General features: G+C 47.0%; 2 protein-coding genes across 2 annotated transcripts; one reads left to right on the plus strand and one right to left on the minus strand.

The window, feature by feature from the left end:
- Positions 1-807: 807 nt before the first annotated feature.
- Positions 808-1,920, minus strand: LOC128708797 (secernin-1). Its single transcript, XM_053803777.1, has one exon. The coding sequence runs from the start codon at positions 1,918-1,920 to the stop codon at positions 808-810; it is 1,113 nt and encodes a 370-aa protein (XP_053659752.1).
- Positions 1,921-3,773: 1,853 nt separating this feature from the next.
- On the plus strand, positions 3,774-17,744 carry LOC128708708 (serine-rich adhesin for platelets). Its single transcript, XM_053803687.1, has 15 exons — positions 3,774-4,214; positions 4,284-4,480; positions 4,546-5,220; positions 5,300-6,066; positions 6,137-6,242; positions 7,738-7,935; positions 8,381-8,680; positions 8,850-9,316; positions 10,109-12,269; positions 12,346-12,532; positions 12,608-12,847; positions 12,911-13,151; positions 15,983-16,340; positions 16,931-16,957; positions 17,070-17,744. The coding sequence occupies exons 1-15, from the start codon at positions 3,860-3,862 to the stop codon at positions 17,742-17,744; spliced, it is 6,954 nt and encodes a 2,317-aa protein (XP_053659662.1). The 5' UTR covers positions 3,774-3,859.
- Positions 17,745-20,547: the final 2,803 nt, after the last annotated feature.

Raw genomic sequence — 20,547 nt, forward strand, 5'->3', positions numbered from 1 at the left:
CGTTGCATGTCTGCTCTAACGAAACCGACTGAGATGAATACTTGTTGTTCATGAAATCTATTTTTTTGGTACTTAAAGATAACAACATCCGTTACAACTTTTGGCTTATCGATTTCAAACGGCATATTGAATTTCGCACCGGAAAATAGTTTTCCAATGCTATGAAAAAGAATGTTCGAGTAACGGGAACGTCAATACTGATCAATGCTATAAAATTCGCATAGAATTTAGTCAAATTAAACAATATTGCAATAATGGAATGGAATGTTCTAGTCCGTGTGCTATGCATCTGCAGGTCGAAATCCTTAAGGCTATAATAACACAGAAACTGTAATTAGCTTTCGAGATCTGTAACGAAAAACGAAGAGTCTGACAAAAGCAGGAGCTCATAAAATGAAAATCAACAAAACTACTACATATAAAGAACACACATCAAACGCGCACACGTAGAGTAAACAAAAATAATCACATGATGCAAAGTCGGGTCCCTAACGTTCCTTTCGGCTGGAACCGAAGGATTACCGGTTGTTTGTTCTATAGTTAAATGTTATTATATCGCAGCAGTACAGTACTGTCCTATACGGTAGTGAGTTGCATTCCGACTTTGACTCAGTTCGACCAGGGTTTGCGGAAAAAGTTGAGAATTAAAGAATACTTAGTACATATTCCCACAGCATAGCTTATAAGCCAATAGTTATCCGCAAACTTCACCTGGTACAGCTGATACACCCACAGAAACGGTTCGCCCTACACGTTGCTTCATTTTGCCGGTTTGTGCGAGTACGAGTGGGAACGGTTTTATTCGCCCTAGCGATAGAACTTCACCTCTGCCTCGACGCAATCTTTCATTAGTTCGTCTAGCTCTTGGCTTGCTTCGCCCGAGTGTTCACTTAGGAAACGGTTTACCTCGTCCATACAGGTAGCTTCCAGTGAGCTAAGCAAACTACCGACTAACTCCCACTTCCGGTTGCTATGCAGTCGATGCAGCAGCGTTTGTGTTTCACCGTCCGGCACTCGAGTTAACGGCGAAATCTTGGCCCCAGCAGTGAATATGAATGGTTTAAATACCGACTCACCGACTTGCGGTGTTGCTGTAAACCAGTGGCAGGCCAGCTTACCCTCCCCGCTCAGTACCGACACCTGGCTCGATCCAGTCGGTGGATCGGCACCAACCGCACGAAGGCATTCAAACATTTGCTGCAATCCAAATGCTCCTTCCACTCCTGGCTCATTAGCTGGCCAGGAACGAACGGCAGCCGTGTCCGGAGTACCTCCAAATGCCTCACTAAAACTAAACTCACCGGCACCATCCCACGCACCTGCCGACTGCGCGTTCGATGCAAGATCGTCCGAACTACGATCGAAGCCAGTTCCGATTGTAAGACCAGTTGCGGCTAACGCTATGCTACTGTCCTGAACCTGCTTTGCCGCCCAGAACTTTCCGGCCACGTTTAGTAACCAAACGGCTGACGGATCACATACTACCAAGGCAGCCTTGAGTGCATTTCGATCTTCTGGACAATGTTTTTCGACGAACGCCACAATCGTGTCTATGGCACTGGACGCACTATCACCACGTTCCAGCGCTAACCGAACCAGATCCAGCGATGATACCTTACCTTCCTCGCCGGATCCCTCACTGTACGATAGTCCAATCGCGACAGCTTTTTCGTTAGAACCACTTTCCGCACCCCAACTTCCAACCGGTTTATTGAGGATCACTCCAAAGCAGGCCGCTCCCTCGATCTCACATCCATTTGGCAGAGTGATTGGTTCACTTCCATCCGCTGCTGGCAGATAGACAACCTCCGTAACGTGCTCGGTTGATCCCGCTCCGTTGCGTCCAAAAATGATCTGCTTCCGATCGGATTCCGTGCACGGCGGAAGTACAACGAATGTTTCGCCACCGTTGCCAGACATTTTTCTCTCGCTGTGTCCGGTGTGTATGTATGTGTGTGTTTCTGTGCCGTCACCGTACGCTGTCTCGTTCAGACTGCTCCGCCGCAGTGCGTTTTCGAGGGCGTTCTCTTTCTCTACCCTGCCAACAAATCAATAAAGGGGTGAAAGTTTTTCGGCTTTACAAATTGACCCAATGGCTGAACGAGATTTCGTTCGATAAAGCATTTGGTCTTCAAGAACTTGCAGGCAAAAGCAATGGGAAAACGAGCGAATGGAAATGCCGACTTACCACGGAGACTGAAAGAGCTTCTCGCAAAAGGATGTTTTAACCCTGTGGGATGCACTTCTGTACAACACACCGGTTGATCAACGGTGCTAATAAACAATTCGAAGATGGGCGAACGATTTCTATACTATTGAGTTTCTACACGACGGAGCAGACGAGAAGTTTCTGGTTGTTTTTCCAGACGGACACAATCTATTGCACACACCGGGACAAATCAGCAATTTTCACTCGCAGATGCTTTCTTTTTCTCGGAAAAACGACTGACAGCATGCCGAACTGTCACTACCCACTGAGGGCGAACATTCGGCCAAGTTACAAAATATAATTAAAATTAATATAAATTTTCGTATCGAATTTAGGAAAACCAAAGGTCTGTAGAAAAGAAAAATTTCAACAAGCTTTCCACTATCAATTGTGGGCAGAAAAGGGTACATTTCAGTAACGGATTTGTTTTTTGGAGAAAACAGGCATTTACGCATCGTCGACCATTGTGCAAAGGCACTTCAAAAAAGCACTTTTGACAGCTTGGAGTTTTCACGCATGCTGGCAGCACTGTTCAGCATTGTCAAGCGAAGAAATAAAATGGAGAATTCTGTGTGATTGTTATTTTGCACAACAGTACAGAAGCTGTTGTCAAAAAGTGTTTTTCCGACGCATTTTGCTACGATTGGACAGCTCATTTTCATCTAAAGCACATGCCAAACATTAATCCGCGACCATTAAACGCGTACGCGGCTTCATTTGGGCGTTCTACAACGTGTCGCCCTGGAAACGCCAAAAGCCCCCCTTCCCCCCTGGAGTGGAAGAGATTTTGTGATAGAAAATTCATTGAAAAACGACCCTCCGTGTGGATGCAGGTGTTCTAAAGTAGTGGTAATCTCTCCGTTGCTGAATTTGCGGTGTCCGCCTAAGTTTTGCTAGTAAATCGTGTGTCCACTTCGCTTGCAACGGTACGCAAGGCTGTGTTTATGTATCCATCCCCCACGCCGAATTGTGTGCATGAGCGGGGGTGAATAACACGGGGCGGGAAGTGAAAGCATAAGAAGTGGCACACAAAACATACAATCACCCGCCCGTACGTCGTTCTACACCGCGCGCCCAGCATGGAAACGACGAAACACCAGTCGCGTGCAGCTGCAACAAACACCCCCCATCGGTGGTGATGCTGCCGCCGTGCAGATCAACGAATGATGCATTACCACGTTGCATCCCGGAATACGGTCGCAACGGTTTGTGAATATAGACAATATATAGGCGTTGCTGGATGGCGTGCGTCAATGCGTGCGCGTACGGTAAAAATATTCCAGCCAGTGTTTAGGATGCAATGGCGGTAGAGTGTGTTTCCCGTTGTAATGATGCCAGCATATCCGGTGTGGACAAAGTGTGGATAAAGCAAAACGAAAAACGATATGCGTAAGGTGCAATAGAAGCATTCTTGAATTAAAAAGATAAAAAAAACTAAGATAATTAACAGTGCTCTTGAGAAATTCACGTGTGCGTATCCGGTTGAAGTGAAAGTGGTATCGTTTACCGAGCATCCAAGAAAAGAAGGTCTATTTCCATCCCGATCGGTCAGATAGAAACGTTTGTTCCGGTCTGGTGGTCTCACCAACAGCGCGCACTGATACAATTTCAGTGGATGGGAAAAGGATCAACGCTAATCCACGGACCAGAATGAAGGAGATGGTCGGTGGATGTTGTGTCTGTTCAGACGATCGCGGCTGGTCGGAAAATCCGCTAGTGTACTGCGATGGTCAAAGCTGTGCCGTGGCCGTGCACCAGGCGTGCTACGGTATCGTAACCGTACCGAGTGGACCTTGGTACTGCCGGAAGTGTGAAAGTCAGGAGCGTTCGGCTCGGGTCCGTTGCGAGCTGTGTCCATCGCGCGATGGCGCGCTCAAACGAACGGATAACCAGGGATGGGCGCATGTCGTCTGCGCACTGTACATTCCCGAGGTGCGCTTCGGCAATGTGACGACAATGGAACCGATCATCCTGCAGCTCATCCCGCAGGAGCGGTACAACAAAAGTAAATACGCTTGAAGTAATGATGCGCCGGAAGCAAGGACATTCATAATGTGTTTTTTTTTTTCAACAGCTTGTTACATCTGTCAGGAGGTAGGCAAGGGATCCCGTGCCACCGTTGGGGCCTGCATGCAGTGCAACAAATCGGGCTGTAAGCAACAGTTTCACGTCACCTGTGCCCAGCAGTTGGGTCTACTGTGCGAGGAAGCCGGCAACTATTTGGACAATGTCAAATACTGCGGTTACTGTCAGCATCATTACAGCAAATTGGTAAGTTCCACTGTTGTGCCGGTCAACAGATCAACAGATTGATCAATTCTTACTCTGTATTGCAGAAAAAAGGAGGCAACGTGAAAACGATTCCACCGTACAAACCGATCAGTCACGAAGCCAACTCAAGCGATGGTCAATCGTCGCCGGAGAAAGAAATGGAACCACCGTCTACGCAGCCACACTCGAGCGCCAGTGCTGCCGGTTCAAGCGGAACTGGTGGCAGTGGCAGCGGTACAGGCGGAGGCAGCAGTTCGAGCAGTGGGCTCAAATCCAGCAGTCGGTTATCCGGTGAACCGAACATCGCTGGTTCGTCGTCTACCTCCTCCTCTTCATCGTCGTCATCCTCCAAGCAGCGAAAGTCTTCGAGTGCGTCGAAAAGCTCCGGTAGTTCCAGCTCCAATCCGTCGCTCTCGTCTTCTTCTTCCTCTTCGATACAAACAGCCGGTGGAGGAGGTTCCGGCAGTGGGCCCGGTATGTCCAGTTCTTCATCGATGTCGGCACTATCTTCGACGGCTGCGTCCGCTTCATCGGGCATTTCAAGCCTGTCCGGAAGTGGCGGTAGTATTGACGATCGACGCGTGAGTAATAGTAGCAGCGGAGTCGGTGGTTCTGGCGTAACTGGAAGTGTCAGCAGTAGTGGAAGTTCGAGCAAGAACAGTTCCGGATCGTCCGGTGGAACAGGTGGAAGTGGTAATTCGGGCAGTACCTCCAAGGAAAAGGATAAATATAGCAAAAGTGTAAGTTGCTGTTAAAAACTTTCTTGCCCTACTTATCCCTATCACTGCACGTATATATAATTTTTTTCTCATTTTATAGCGCGACAAAAGCTCCAAGTCATCGAAATCATCAAGCAGCAGTGGTGGCAACAGTGGCACTGGTGGAGGAACAGCAGGCAATTTTAACAATAGTACAAGTACCAGTAATAGTTCTGTCGCTGGAAGTTCAAACCAGTCGAAAGATGTTGATATGAGCGTAGCGTCCGGATCGTCTTCCGGTGCGACCGGTTCGCTTGGTTCTAGTGCGTCCTCGCAATCTCTATCGCAAAGCGGATATTCGTCGACCGCTGGCGGTGGCGGAAATGCGCCTGGAGGCGGCAGTACGAACAGCTCCACCAAACATCACTCGGATAAATCGGATAAAGGGAGTGGCAGTCAAGGGGGATTACTATCCAGCAACGCGGGTGCCGGATCTGGACGGGCATCTTCTTTGTCGCCTCCAAGTACGCTAATAATTAAGGCACCACTGGACCATTCCGGTGGCAGCGGAAAGGAACAACTGTCCAAGGAAGCGATTGCTAAACTTAGCACCGCAAGTAACTTCACCGAAACAATCGTGGTCAATTCAGAATCGGTGTACAATCACGTTGGTTCAACCGGCAATACTGGTTCCACGTCCGTCATCGAAAGCGGCAAGCTGGCAATGGGAACGGGATCGGGAGGTACTTCTGGAGGTGGTTCGTATGGTGGTAGCAGTACGGGCAGTGGCACCACGACCGGGAGTACTAGCGGCGGTAAGAAACGAAAGGCCGATGCACGCTCCACACCAACTTCAACCGCGGGAACCAATGAGATGGAGTCTAGCCGGTAAGTTTTGGAGGTGTCGAAAATATTTCCTTCACAACTTTAATAATGTTTTCTTATTTTCTTACTGCAGTGACCTGATAAGGGATGTCGCAGTGTCGTTAGTGCCATTGTCGCTGAATAAAAACGATCATATTGATCCTTCGTCGATTGTAGGACACGAGAAAAACGTGAAGAAGGTGAGTGGGACGACGATATCATACATCAGCTGGTTACATTTGTGATCGGTTGAACTATGTTCATTCAGATCCAAAAGACTCTGGCGTTTTTGTCATGGTCTGTTGCTATTACTTCTGCCAAAATCTAGCTGCGACAAGTGGAGAAATGAATTAAACTTTTGCCAGCAGAAATTCGCAACCAAAACAACTACTGGTCGAGAATTTGCAACACTCTCTCTCACTCTCTTCTTTTCCTCTTTGTTTGAGTCAAAGATCAACTACCTTTCTGGTGCGAAACCAACACTAGCAAATAAGAAGAAATTTTAAATGTATTGTGACGTGTCATGTTACCTTTTAAATTACTAATACACTTGTGCCCGTGGAACGCTGCTTTCGTCCTTGGGCAATTTCAAACGAACCTTCACACTAAGCCAAATACGGAAGCACCGTGTTACTCCTGTAGGAACAGTATGGTGAAAGAAGAATGCTGAAAATCCCTTACCCATATGCATGTAGTGGTAAGGGATGAAGCCGTGATCCTTTGCAAATCGTCCTGCCAAAGCGCAGTGTGTGCGCACATTTTATTATTATTGCTGTACGTATATGCCGCACCGTTTGCTGCCTATCCGCACGTAGGCACTCTGCACACACGATCACGCATTGATAGGATAATCGCAAGGCAAGGAACACGACGACGTAATACGAGAGCATGACTAGCGGTCGAAAGGTAGGACAAAAAGGAACGAATGAATAGCTGTTTGCAAAGGGGGAACAATGAATGCCAAGCGGCGCTGCAGTGATTTTGTCCAAGTTTTGATTCAAAAGGGGAAGTAAAGCCTTCCCTGTATGTGCCCATCGTCGTATTTGCTCAGCGAACCTTATGCGCACAGGGAACAACGTTTATAGCGCCTCAATGTACCCTTAGGGGTGAGGTAGAAATATGTTTTGATGGTGACTATAAAAAATCAGATTCCTTTACATACGAAACCCGGTGCTGTTTGGTACGGAGTGATATTAAAACTCACCCCTTGTTCGTGCCGGCTGCAACCGGCTTCGCTTATTCGATGCTTTCTCGCGTAGTACCACGCATCAGCCTGTGAGTGATCCAGTCGTTGTTGCGCCATGCGCACGAGAAATTTCGGAAGTTTACTGAAGTAAACACTGTGATCACTGTGATCGACAATTTACTATTGTTTTTTTTTTGTGAGATGCCATGTGTGTTGTTCGGTGATACACAAAAAATCAGCACCAAGTGCGACCCGATAGTGACACGCGTTTAGTGGTGGATTTTGAAGCTAAGCAAAGCAAAGCAAAACAAATTTGTCGTGCGTGAAAAATGCCACACAAACACAAAAGCCACAAGAAAGAACGGCGTGAAAAGAAGAAAAAACATAAGGAGCGCAGCAGCCGCGAAAGTGGCGACGATGTTCGTGTTTGGCTTAAACTGCGCTTCGACGGCGAGTACGTGCTGCGACGCTGTCTAACCGGAACGTTGTGCTCTGGCGTTTGCTTACAGGCGAAAACCGAAACCAGCTCCTCGCTGCAACATCCGACCACGGCAGCGACCGCGGTGACGGTACCAGCTCCGGAACCGAATCTGCAGAATGTTGCACCAAACCTCATCCAATCGACACACACATCGAGCATCATTTCATCATCAGCATCCACAACCGGAAAGCATCAGCAGCAGCAGCAGCAGCAACAGCATCAACAGGTAAGCAAATGAGGGAGGACAATTTCTTTTCCCTGACGGAGAAGCTTCTTTTCCCCGCACAATCCTGCACACAAATTAAGATACACACACACACATACAATCGCTTTCACCCACACAAATGACGAATCCATGCACAGTATCCTTTGCGAGCAATTATTATCGAGCAATACCTGTCCCCTTGTGCTACGGTACCTAAGCCCGTGTACCGGTGCTGTTGTAAATATGTTTATGTCGCCTGGGGAAAATTTCATTTCAGGCCCTTTTTTGTTTTGTTTTCGGTGCAGCAACAGCGCATCTGTGTTTAGTTTTGCCCAGTTCGAAACGTCCGCTGTTCGCGGGGAACGAGTCGGAATATCCCAAACCCGAAGTTAATTACGCCATTTGGGAAGCATTTTCTTACGGTTTTGGCTCCATTCTTTCCCTGGCCAAATGGTCATCTTTGCAGCAAACGCCTCACTCGCCTCAGCAGCCATCATCGCACACACCGAGCCTGGTGGTGTCGGTACCACTGTCGACGGCTACCGTACCTGGAGTTAATCTACCCGCTAGTAACAGTAGTAATAGCAGTAGCAGCAACGTTAATCATAGCGCTAGTCTTAGCAGCAGCAACAGTAGCAACAATACCCCGAACATTGTATCACCTGGACAGTTGGGCAACAGCGCCAGCGGGAACAGTAGTAGCATCGGCAACACCGGAGGCAATGTATACCAACAGCTTTCACACCGCGCGGGTGATCAGTTGATGGTAAGTGTTGGCAACAACCGAACCATGGTTGGGATTAGGTGTGGCTTCTGAAAGGGAAGGATTGGATTGCTCGAAAGGAATTGTATCGAAAGGGGATTGTCCATCGTGGAACTTGTTTAGAGATGTATAACTGTCCCCCATTTTGACTCATATCTATTCTTTGCCGTAGAATGCCAGCACGAACCGCTCTAGTCCCGTGATACAGCAGCAAACGACGGCCCAGAATATTATACAGTCGTCTTCCTCCTCATCCGCTGCCGGTTCCTCGTCTTCGTCCACACCGCTCGGTCATCATCATCACGAGCGGCAATCACCGTCGATGCGATCGTCACCGGCCGGACTGTCAACCGGTGGCGCTAACGTTATCACCTCACTGCATCACAGTCAATCACAGCAGTCGGATCTGCTGTCGCCGGCCGGTTCTGTCGGCGGTTCGGTGCTGCAAAGTATTTCACCCGTCCCGATGAGCACGATCCAACGTACCTCCTCGCCGTCGACACTGCTTGGTGGCGACAACAGTAACAGCAGCAGCGGAGGATTAAAGTTCAGCTATGAAAAGCAACCACCAACGACGAATGCCCGGATAGCGGCCATACAGGAAGAGGAATCTTCGACCGGTCGGCGATCCAGGTACGGGTGAGGACACTTTGCTATTTTCTTACACATTCACACGTTTAGAAGCCCATGGTTTCTGCTTCCTTACATCAAGTATCTGCAGGATTAACCAATGGAAGCAGAAACGATGGTGATCTTCTAAGTAAATTGCAGTAGTTGGTGTTTTGTCATTTTTACCGCAAATAATAGTATAGCTTTGTTGCTGTTTAATTTTGATTTCTCAATTAGGTCGTTACGATGGTACAAGCTTTTTGTGTATTTAAGTTTAGGAAGGGCATTGGTTTTCCTTGTAATCGTCGTTGTTTATTTTCAGTTTTTGTAGCGTTTCCGTTTCGGAGTGATTCCACAAGCTAAGATGCATGTGTTGCCTAAAACAGTAAGAGGAAGAGTAATAGCAAAATACTATGGTGGAAGTAACTTTGTGTACATAGGAATGTGTTCGGTTGATCCGTCAACATCCTCTTTCTCAGAAACTCTTGGTTCAATGTGATCGCAGCCGTAACCCCACGGTTAAGATCGACATAGATCAGTAAAAGCGGTGAAGTACCTTTTGTTGCTTGATCAGCAAAAAAAAAAACTAGAACAATCTTAGCGCTGTTCTGGAAAAGGTGGACATGTGGCTTAAAAGGCCATATATGGTACCGTATTCGCAGTTATGTTTATGTTTCAGCTAATGTTTGTTCTACTTTATGTCCGAATGTGATTGTTGTTACTTTCCGTTAGCTGTCTCGGTGTGCGTGTTGGGATTAATTTGTTTTTATAACACAACGCCTCCTCCTTCTTCCTACAATCCTCCCCATACTCCACATGCAGATCACACTCGAGAGAGCGCAGTGGAGGCAATGGTGGTAACAACACTGCTAGTACTACCAGTGGTACTGGTAACGGCAGTGGTGGTGGTGGTGGAGCCGGTGGTGGTGGTAGTGGTGGGGGAAAAACCCGCACTTCTAAGAAGCGTTCGCAACAGCAACAACAGTCGCAGCTACCACCCGATCGAGGATCACCATCGACAGGGGTAGAATCTTCCTCGACTAGAGGAACCAATCGTAACCTTTCATCTCCATCACCATCGCGACCGCCATCACATGACAGTGGCGGTCAATCATACCCGTACGGGGTAGTAGTGGATCGTAACACCGAGGATCACCATGTATCGCAATATCATCAGTCATCTTCGGGCGGCAGCAATGCACCACCGGCGGGTGGCAATAATGCTAGCAATAATGGCAGCGTGCTCTCCATGGCAGCCGGAACCGGATCGGCAACAGCTTCGGTTGTTGTAGGGAACACGTCCTCACAGAACAACCACCACCATCATCATCAACATCTGGCGCAGCATCAACAGCATTCGCATCACCATCACCACCACCAGCAGCAGCAACACCATCATCACCATCAGCATCATCACCATTCGCAGCATCAACAGCAATCGGTCGCCGCGTCGATGGGCGAAAAGCTCTCCTCGGCCGGTGGTTCTGTAGCTTCGCTTCCCTACTCTACGGGCAGTTCGCACTCCGCCCAGTCTCAGCACTCAGCTAGTGTAAATGCTAACAGCAGCGCTTCCAATGCCACATCCACCATCTCATCTGTCGCTTCTTCCGTCGGTGTTGCTGCTGCTGCTGCTTCTGTTGCTAATGCTTCGAATGCACCAATGTCTAGTTCTTCTTCTACTCACTCTAACAACTCTTCCACTTCTGCTGCTGGTGCCAGGGTCGATACTGGATCTTCCTCCGGTGTGCATCCGGTCATTGAGATGGCGGGTCATGGTGGACCACATGGCTATCACGGTGGTAGTGGGATCATTGCTGGATACTCTCACAGCGCTAGTACTAGTAGCAGCAACACGGCTGGTCTCAGCAAATCTAATCAGAACACCACTAATAGCAGCAGTACCGTTGACAACTTTCATCAGCACCCACATCAACAGTATCATGCCGGCGGGGGTTCTGGTTCACACGGTGTACTGACCAGTGTCGGTGCCAACATGGGTGGTGGTAGTAACAACCTCAGCGGCAGTAGTGTCAACAACAACAGTGTGAACAGTAGTATTAGTAATAGTAGCAACAGTAACAGCAGTATCCTTAGTAGCAATAATAACACCTCCACCATCACCACCACAAGCAGTAGCACTAGTGGCAACAGTAACGGCAAAAACACCACCATCATCAGTAGCAATAGCAGCAACATGAGCGGCACCACCAACAGTAACACTAACAGCACCGGAAACAACCATAATCTTTCTAACAGTAGCAGCAGTACCATCGTAACAGCCGTTACCCATCCGAACAAAAAGCACCGTGGGGCTTCGCACCATCAAACAATCGTTGAACTTTCGCCATCACCGTCTACTTCCAGAACGCCGGAAATGATAGCACCCTACAGCATGAACTCGACACTGCCGACGCCTTCGTCGTCCTCCTCTTCCCTGTACGGCACTGCCGGAGGTGGTGGTGGAGGAGGTTTGAAGTTCTCGTACGAAGCACAACCGACGAATCCGTTGGCGACCGTATCTACCGCATCTATGATCGGCAATAGCGGTAGCAGTAGTGTTATTGCCGTTCCTCAAGTCAAAGATTCGCCACCGAGCTCTCCCGGATCGGATGCAGGCGGTCCGTCGGGCACTGCGATCGTTAGTGGTCGTGGCACGAAACGTAACCGTAAGATGTCCTCTAATACGGGACCAGGTGCAGCATCGACAGCTACAGGGCCATCGATTGTACCGGCGTCCATAGTGGCTGGTGGCGCTTTAAACGATGCAAAGGATGGGAAACTGTTCCAAAACGGAGGTAGCAGTGCCGTCGGGGGTGGTTCGGTTGTTTCCGCCACCCATATGCTGGGCAATCAGTTAAATCCGAGCAGCAGCGTGGCACAGAAAATGTCCGATCAGTTAAGTATGGAGATCGAGGCACATTCATATGTACCCGGACCAATCGATTCCGTGCCGTCGTTAATGGGACCACAGTTCCCGGGAAAGGTAACATGATACTCCAACTTGCTTCAGCTGGTCTTGAATGCGTGTAATAACTCACAATTCCGATGTTTTGTTTCAGAATCGCCCAAACAATCCGCAACCGGTGATGCCGGTTGGAGGTGGCGGTAATTCGTTAAGCTCGATGCTAACGGGCGGTGGTACGGCGACGGCGAATGGAAACACTCCGCAAAGCTTGGAACAACTGCTGGAGCGGCAATGGGAACAAGGATCTCAGTTTCTTATGGAACAAGCGCAACACTTCGACAGTACGCACGATCCGAATCAGAAAAATGGGGTTACACACGAGTTCACTTACTGATTTTATGCTTTTCACGTTACAGTTGCCTCTCTGCTTTCCTGTCTTCATCAGCTGCGAAGTGAAAACATCCGTTTGGAAGAGCACGTGAACAATTTGGTCGCACGAAGGGATCATCTACTGGCGGTAAACGCTCGGCTAGCCATACCGCTTAACCCGACGGCTGCCCTTGGAGGTGTTGGCATAATTGGAGGATCGGGTGGTTCCGGCCCAGGAGGCGGTGGTGTTGGATCCGTCGGTGGAGCAGGTATTGGACCCGCCCAAGGTATGTGATTATAGTCACAAGGAAATAAGATACCCATTGTAACTAACATTTGGTACTCGACAGGACAATTTAACAACATTCATGGTAATGGTCCGATTGATGCCAACGTGATCACCAACGCCGCAACAATCTCGAGCCGGTCAAGCCGGGGGCAGCACGGGCAGAATCAACCGCCCGCGCAAGGTCCCGCCAGTCACTTTGGGTCCGGTGCCGGAAGCAATGCCGGTGGACTGCCCCAGGAAAATGGTATCGACTTTCGGCACACCAACTCCTCCCATTCGGCCACAAATAGCGCTTCGATAAGGTAAGCCCTGTTTCGGGATGTAACGAATAAGTGAAGTACACACACGGCATCATACCGTTGAGCGGAAAGCACCGGTACCTTAAGTTTTCTTTTTGTTTGTGAGCTAATGCAACATTCAACTTCATTGTACATCTCGTCATCAATCGTCATACTGTCCCACCCCAGCTTACCTATATAACCTTTGCCTACATTTAATAGAAACATTTGAAAATGTATATTTGACATAAGAGGATTACTTCTCCTATTTCACGGTTAATACTGCGTTGTATCTTTGGTACATGTGCTCGTGGGTATACAGTTAAGTAGAACCTGACGAATGTTTCAGGAAAAATTTTGTAACTGCCTACCATTCTGTACACTAAGAAAAATGTGTGTATACGTTCGGGCGCTCGGTACTCAAGATATAACCCACCCGAATTTAGGTCCTGGGAAGTATTACTACACTTTTGCCGTATAATTTGTACCATTTGTGTTTCTTTTTTATTTATTCTTTCTTCTATTTTTTTTTCTTTCTTCTCTTTTGTATTTTCTTTTTTTCATTTTCCAATTGTTTATTCCCGTTCTATGTGTTTTTTTTTTAATTATTTTATACGATCATTATCGAATTATGAACAGTGAAAAACCTAACACAATTTACGTGAATTTTTGAGTGCGAATAAACACGGAAGCAGTAATACGTAAAATTAATGTCGAGTTACATACAAAGCGATGTTGATGTGCAATTACCCTTAGCAAAGAAATATGAAGGCAGGGCATAGAAAGGAAAAAGCAACACCAGTTCGAACAGGTTTAAAAAATACACGCGTCCAGATTGCACGATTGCAAACAGCTCTGTGCTTTTGGTTGCTGTTCGATAGCGCTAGCGAAGTTGCGAAAGTAAGACGTATAAATATATATATATTATAAATAGGCCAACTAAAATGGCGCTTAATCTAGACAAAAAGTAGATAAATATTCGATTCGATTTCGACATGAAACTTTGAAATATGTTTAACATACGCACCAGAATTTAGTCTGGATTTGCGTACGATTTGGTGTGGATTCTCTATCTGAGAAAAAGATTTTTTTTTTTTCATAAGTGTAATGACTCGTTGTGTCCCTCCGTACGATTGTATCGTATCCCTTTAAGCACTCATACACGCACACACATCCTACGCACACGCCACAGTAAGCTAGTTAAGCGTTTACTTTTATATGTTGAAACGGTCCCCGACAGAAGACTTCGAGTAGGAAACTTTCGAAAGAATAGCGCTTATGAAACATTAGTCCTCCGATCATTTTGGTGCAAAGGGCCATACTTGGTGGCGCAATCTATGTCTTGATATGTGGTAAGTGTGGTTAGGCGCCCATTTAGGTTATTCTAAGTCTGATAGGATTTTCTCACTTGGTTTTATCACTAATACAAAAGGTGGGCCCAAAAGTATAGAAGCGTGTAGTACATGTTTATTTATTAACTAATTTGCTCAATCAATAAAACAAACAACGCAACTCCCCCTTCTCCAACAGGAGATAGCTCTAGAATCTTATGACTGGACTGTGTTTAGTTGTGACTGCTAGGCGTTTAGTATAAAAGACTTGTACATCCAAATTGTGTATATTTATTACTTTCTGTCAACGCGTGGCATGTGTCTTTATGTATGTGTGTGTGTGTGTATGTGTGCTTAGAATGATTGTATTTTGGTAATTATTTTACCATGGTTTAAGTAAATATTAACAAAGGGCAATTATAATTTAGCACAACAAACACAACCCAATCTCCCCACAATCAAACACGTCGTTTTCCTGTTTTTTTTATATATTGCATTATCCCAAGCTGTTTCTTTTTGTTTGTGTTTTTTTTCTCAGTCAGTATCTTACACAATTGATAATAGCTAGCCTTTATTTATACGTGTTTCACATTTAAATCCCCGGAAAATTTGTAGCGAAAACAAACAAAAAAAAACATGAAAGCTAGTAAAATGTGGTTAATGTAAACGTAAAACAATGAATTGAAGACATGATATGGTTAGCAAAAATATTATTAAACATCTCATTTTTCCTAAGGTGAAGCGAAAATCGAACAAAAAAAAACAGATACAAAGTTTGTAGGGTAGTGTCTCAAACAACAGCACACAAGGAAACTCTTCAAAACATTATCGAAAAACGATCACCTTCCGGTCGTTAAATTGGTGGCATCAGTTGCACAACTCCCCAGTTGTGCCCCGTTGTAGGATGATCAATAGCAGGCCAATCCCGTTAGGCGGGAGAAACACAAACATACTTACGATACCTTCTGCTTTCGATGGAAGGTTTAATGCAAAATCTAATTGGATAACAGAGACGCATTTGAAGCACACAAATATATAAACAATTTTTAACAACACACACGACGCTCCTCCATCGCCTGCACCATTCTTTTAGTTCGCTGCTGTTTCATTTACCGAAGTTTACAGTCATTATTCCCCCCCATATCTTAGAGCCATTGTTTCATTCTGTTGTAAATAATAGCGTTTCTAGACAAAATGATACGGAGAAGCCTTTTCCTTGCTTTTGGTGGTTTTTCGGTGCTGACACAACAAGTGGCTATTGATACTTAAGTTTTGTGTTAGTTCCATAGGGAGGCGCACATATAAATATCACCTTTCTTTCTGCTGGTGTATCTACAATACGGTAGAGTTTTTGCGTTAAGTTTGTGAATGTAGCCACAGCACCATTTTACTGTACATACTGCCATCCTAGTGATCTACCCTGCCTACAGACAGTATCACTTCCACTCATCCGGCACCAACCATCCGTTGGCGCACGTTCTACAATGATTTCTTTGTGTCCCGTTCTTGTTTCCCTCGGAAAAGGCGTAATTCACCCTCGAATCAGCCGTACCCATCCTCGGCAGGGGTCGGTGCAACCTCCCGTGGATCATCCACAGCGTCCGCGTCCAACAGTACGGCTGGGGGCGGAAATGTTAGCGATGCGCTCCCTTCCACCGGGCCGGCACGAGCCAACACGATGCGATCATCAACCGGACCGGGCAATGTGTCCACCGCCAATAGCAGCGGTAGCACCAGCAGCATTAACAGTAACAGTGCCACCATTTCCACCGGTAATGGGCCCACGGTTGGCAGCCTGAGCAACAGTTCTACCGGCGGGACTGCGGGAAGTTATCAGGCAACGCGTGAACAGCAGCAAACGATCTACAACACCGCACACCAGGTAGAGTAATGTCGTTTGCCAGGAATGACGATCTGCCGATCGGTCGAATTCATGTGTGTTTAACTCCATTGGAATTGTCATTGCCACCCCCGGTGTTCGCCTTATCGCCATTCATTTCGATGTTTCATCCGTTGTTTTCCGATTGGCATTCTGAACTGAAAACCGCCCATTCGGCTCACACGGAAAAGATACGGCTCGTTTCCGGTGCAATTCGCGTGTATGGTTTGTGATTGGTGTTCAAAATTGCGTATTACGATTGTGTATTGTTTTGTTACAAGAAATCGAATCATTGTCGAAATCGAAGACATCTTCCATCGTCCTGTTGCACACATCTGCTATCATATCTCACGATCACCACCACCATCAGCATCATCATCATCATCTTCATCTCATACCGCACCATCGATCAGCGTCACACGGCGTGATCGTGCAAATGCAACTACACTAACTCGCCTTAACACCATATGCTAAATGTGTTTTTTCTTTACCAAAACCAAACCACGTAAACGGCACGTAATAATGAAACGTTTCCTCTGTCGTACCGGGAACCGCAACACTTGAACCCCATTCTTTCCCTACGATACGTACAGCCTACACACCAATTACGCCGAGACGATGTTAGTAGCCATGTTAGAAGTAGCTGAAATAGCACCGGGCCAAGCCAAGCAAACCGGCACCACCCGTCGCCGTCGGTCATTAATGAAAGCCATTTTGTTTCCAACCGCCTAGATACCGCTCTTGCTCGAACACCATCAGCAGGAACATTTGCATCATCACCAACACCACCACCACCCGCTCCACCATCCCCAGCAACATCCGCCCCCATCAGCGCTTCCACATCCACCTCCTTCCGCTCCCACTCTACCCTCCTCCACCCAAGCTTCTGCGCATCTTCATCCACCAGCACTGGTAACGGCGGTGCAACAGGCTTCGCAAGGACATTCGCAACAGAACCACCACCAGCACCATCAACAAACGTTACCGAACAGCAGCAGTATAATGCCGCAATCAAACCCATCATCGTCCCATCAGCAGGTGACGACGGGTCGCGTAGTTCCGTCGGTGACCAGCTCGTCGGTAAGGATCGCCACCACAAGTCACGCACCGACAGTGCAACAACCGCGTACCGGTTCCAACCATCTGCATCAACAGCAGCAGCAGCATCACCATTATGCACCCCATCCGTACATGCAACATCAGCACGGGAATCATCTGCAGCACAGGTCGGCGTCGTCCCCACCAGTAGCAACCGGAAGTGTCAGCGTGATGGCAGCACACCATCACGCACCGATGAATTCGCACGACGGGCCAGCGACAACCGGGCGGGGACAAGCTATCACTACGCCACCACCACCGGCAGTGGACCAACGGATGGGTCACTCCCAACGGCCGCCAGCTCACTGAGACGGTGCGCGCAGGTGGTAAGCTACATCGATCGATTCATACAGACATCGCACAGATGTCGTCGGGTCGGTACCACGCCAACCACCCAGACCGCTGGTCCATGCTGGCGTCGTACCGGTGAAAAGTACAAAGATTTTTCCATCGATTTTATATTGGGCGGGGGACGACCTGCACCCGGACTGTCGTCCCTTACGCAGTACCGTAGCACAATGATGGTTGGCAGCTCGAGCAGCGATGAGAAGGATGATGATGCGGATGAGAACGAATACGACAACGATGGTGATGATGATGAGACGGATGACGATGATGATGATGATGTTGATTATGATAATGATGAGAGTTAAAAGTGGGGCCCTGCGCACTCTATTGGAACGTTGGTTTGGTTTGACGTTGGTTCGGTTTTCAACCATGTAACACACCTGGTGCTTAAAATTTGCTGTTAGCGTCTGAACGCGTTCAAACAAACACACCCAAAGTATAACATTTATAAACTTCCTGCAGTGGACGGACCGAACACTTTTACTTCCTTGCGCATCCCTTCGCAGCTCTCTGCACTCTCTTTCCCACTATCTAGTCTGTAAGGATCGGTTTTACAAGGAGTTACAATATTTAACATATGCTGTACATAAACCTATACAGAATGGTTAAACAAAGGACGGCGAAGAATCTCCGCAAGGTTTAGAGAGACATGCAGATGGGGAGCTAATGTTACCGACCTGTCTGAGCAGCGTGTGAATCACCGGACGGCTTAACAACAGAATAGGCCCACAAAGTGCGTGTCTTCGCTAACACACAGAAGACGAGGCAAGGTGGGCCAAATGCCGGTCAACGGGTTGGTAAAGCCAAATAATGCAAACTAGGGACTAGGAGGACTAGGGACAATGGTCGTGTCACGTATCTTAAAGCACATTATTGTACGAATTTTAAAACAAAACTAGGGAACAGAAGGGGCCACCGAAGGGTGTCGTTTTTATTTCGTTGTGAGGGTGTCCCAATAATGTTTGGCTTGCAACTCCGTTCTACATCTCCCCACCCTGCCCCCCCCATGTGCATCATCTGCCACCAGAGTGCTTACACTTTGGTTGCTATGTTAGAATCATTCCGAAAGGTTCGTCCACCAACCAAGTGGACGCAAATAATGAAAGTAAACACTCAGGTACTCCACAAACAGAGAAAAGCAAACGCTCGTAATTAAAGTTCATATATTAACGGTATGCAGTATGCAGAATAGAGAGACTGTAGCAGTAAGAAGCAATGGTACAATAGTGAACAAAAAAAAACACACACACACACACACAAGTGAAACATATTAAAAGACTTGCTAATCTCAGTCGGGGACGTTTTGATACTTTTGCGCTTGACGTCGACTATTGCTTGGGAATTTTAGTTTTTGGAACTATATTTAACCTCCAAAAGGGAGAACGATACGAATTTTGGGCTATGATTTACTGCTCGTGCAAATTTCTTTACCATTTCCTCCATTCCTGTTATGTCCTGTTAAGTTTTACTTCCCGTAAGTGGTTTTTTCTCTGTTTACAAGTGTGTCACCTTCCACCTTCCTTGCGAAGCCTATTTCGCGGTCTATAGAGAGGGCCAAACAATGTGTAGAGCATTAATGCGAAGTAACGAACACAAATAAATTACGAGACCTGCAAGTAAGCTACGATATTTAAAACAAAACAAAAAATCTCTTTAAATACATAAGCATTAGGCGTGGGGGAGGGGGGCTTATAAGGGCAGCCCACGGAAGCCCCGTAACGATACAAAACTAATCCAGTAACAAAACAGCTACACTGATGGCTTTTTTTCCACCCCCATTCCCGCAACAGAAAGGTCACATTAGATAACCGGATGAAATTAGTGAAATGGGACGCGTACGCAAATGGAACATGGAATGTAAAAGTAATCGATTTAATAAATATTTGACAAACTTAGCTTTGGGAAGGACATGGCGTTGGCCGATTGTAATTGGACCGCGTATGCCGTAACGCATACGAAGGATTTTATAGCGATGAGGTAAGTTCTTTCGTATATATTTGCATTCTTCCTTTGTGTATGCTTCAAACAGGTACCGAGCACCTTAATTTAGCGCTCGGATGTGGAAACTTCGGAAACGTTTATAAATCAACACAGTCCAAATCTCTCCTACGTGGCGAGTGCTTACCAGAGTGTCGAGAACTCGACAGAAAAGAAGGCAAATTGATAGAGGCATTTACGAAAGGGTGTTGAACAGTTAAGCGACCGCTTCTTGGATGTTGAGATATGCACTAGGATGCAGGCTGCCAACTAGTCTTCTAACAGGCTGAAGGCACTACTCTTCTCAAAACATCTGCCGAGACGATCGTAGCTGGGACTATACAGAACTTCTATAGTAGCTGAGACGACGAAACGACGCTGAGACATGGACTTTGTCCAAAACTGATGAAACACTCTTAGCCCAGTTCGAGAGGACGATGTTTGGAAGGATTTTTGACCTCGTGTGCGTGGAAGGACAGTAGAGTGAATAAGTGGAGGCCGCTACAATGAAGAGCGAATGGAAGCCGAACCTTACTAGCTATACGATGAACTCACCTTCACCAGGATCCGGTGGACTGGTCATGTTACGAGAAAGACACCGGACGACTCATCCCCTAAAGTTCTTTAAGTCGTCTACATGGACAGAGGAGGTGTGGTAGACCCAAATTAAGTCGCTACAATGATGAACTCTCAACCGTCAGGGCTAGTCATGTCATATAAATGACACCGGACGACCTAAACTATAAGTCATCCACATGGATGGAAAGAAAAAATTGAGACAAAGTGA

The sequence above is a fragment of the Anopheles marshallii genome, chromosome 2, assembly GCF_943734725.1.
Source record: "Anopheles marshallii chromosome 2, idAnoMarsDA_429_01, whole genome shotgun sequence".
In the NCBI taxonomy this organism is placed as follows: domain Eukaryota; kingdom Metazoa; phylum Arthropoda; class Insecta; order Diptera; family Culicidae; genus Anopheles; species Anopheles marshallii.

What these genes read in the sequence shown, in the direction of transcription:
- LOC128708797 (XM_053803777.1), bottom strand. Translation starts at nt 1,920, where the DNA reads ATGTCTGGCAACGGTGGCGAAACATTCGTTGTACTTCCGCCGTGCACG.
- LOC128708708 (XM_053803687.1), top strand. Translation starts at nt 3,860, where the DNA reads ATGAAGGAGATGGTCGGTGGATGTTGTGTCTGTTCAGACGATCGCGGC. An exon ending in AATGAGATGGAGTCTAGCCG is followed by an intron (nt 6,067 to 6,136) that starts GTAAGTTTTGGA and finishes TTCTTACTGCAG; the next exon opens with TGACCTGATAAGGGATGTCG. An exon ending in AGCAGCAACAGCATCAACAG is followed by an intron (nt 7,936 to 8,380) that starts GTAAGCAAATGA and finishes TCATCTTTGCAG; the next exon opens with CAAACGCCTCACTCGCCTCA.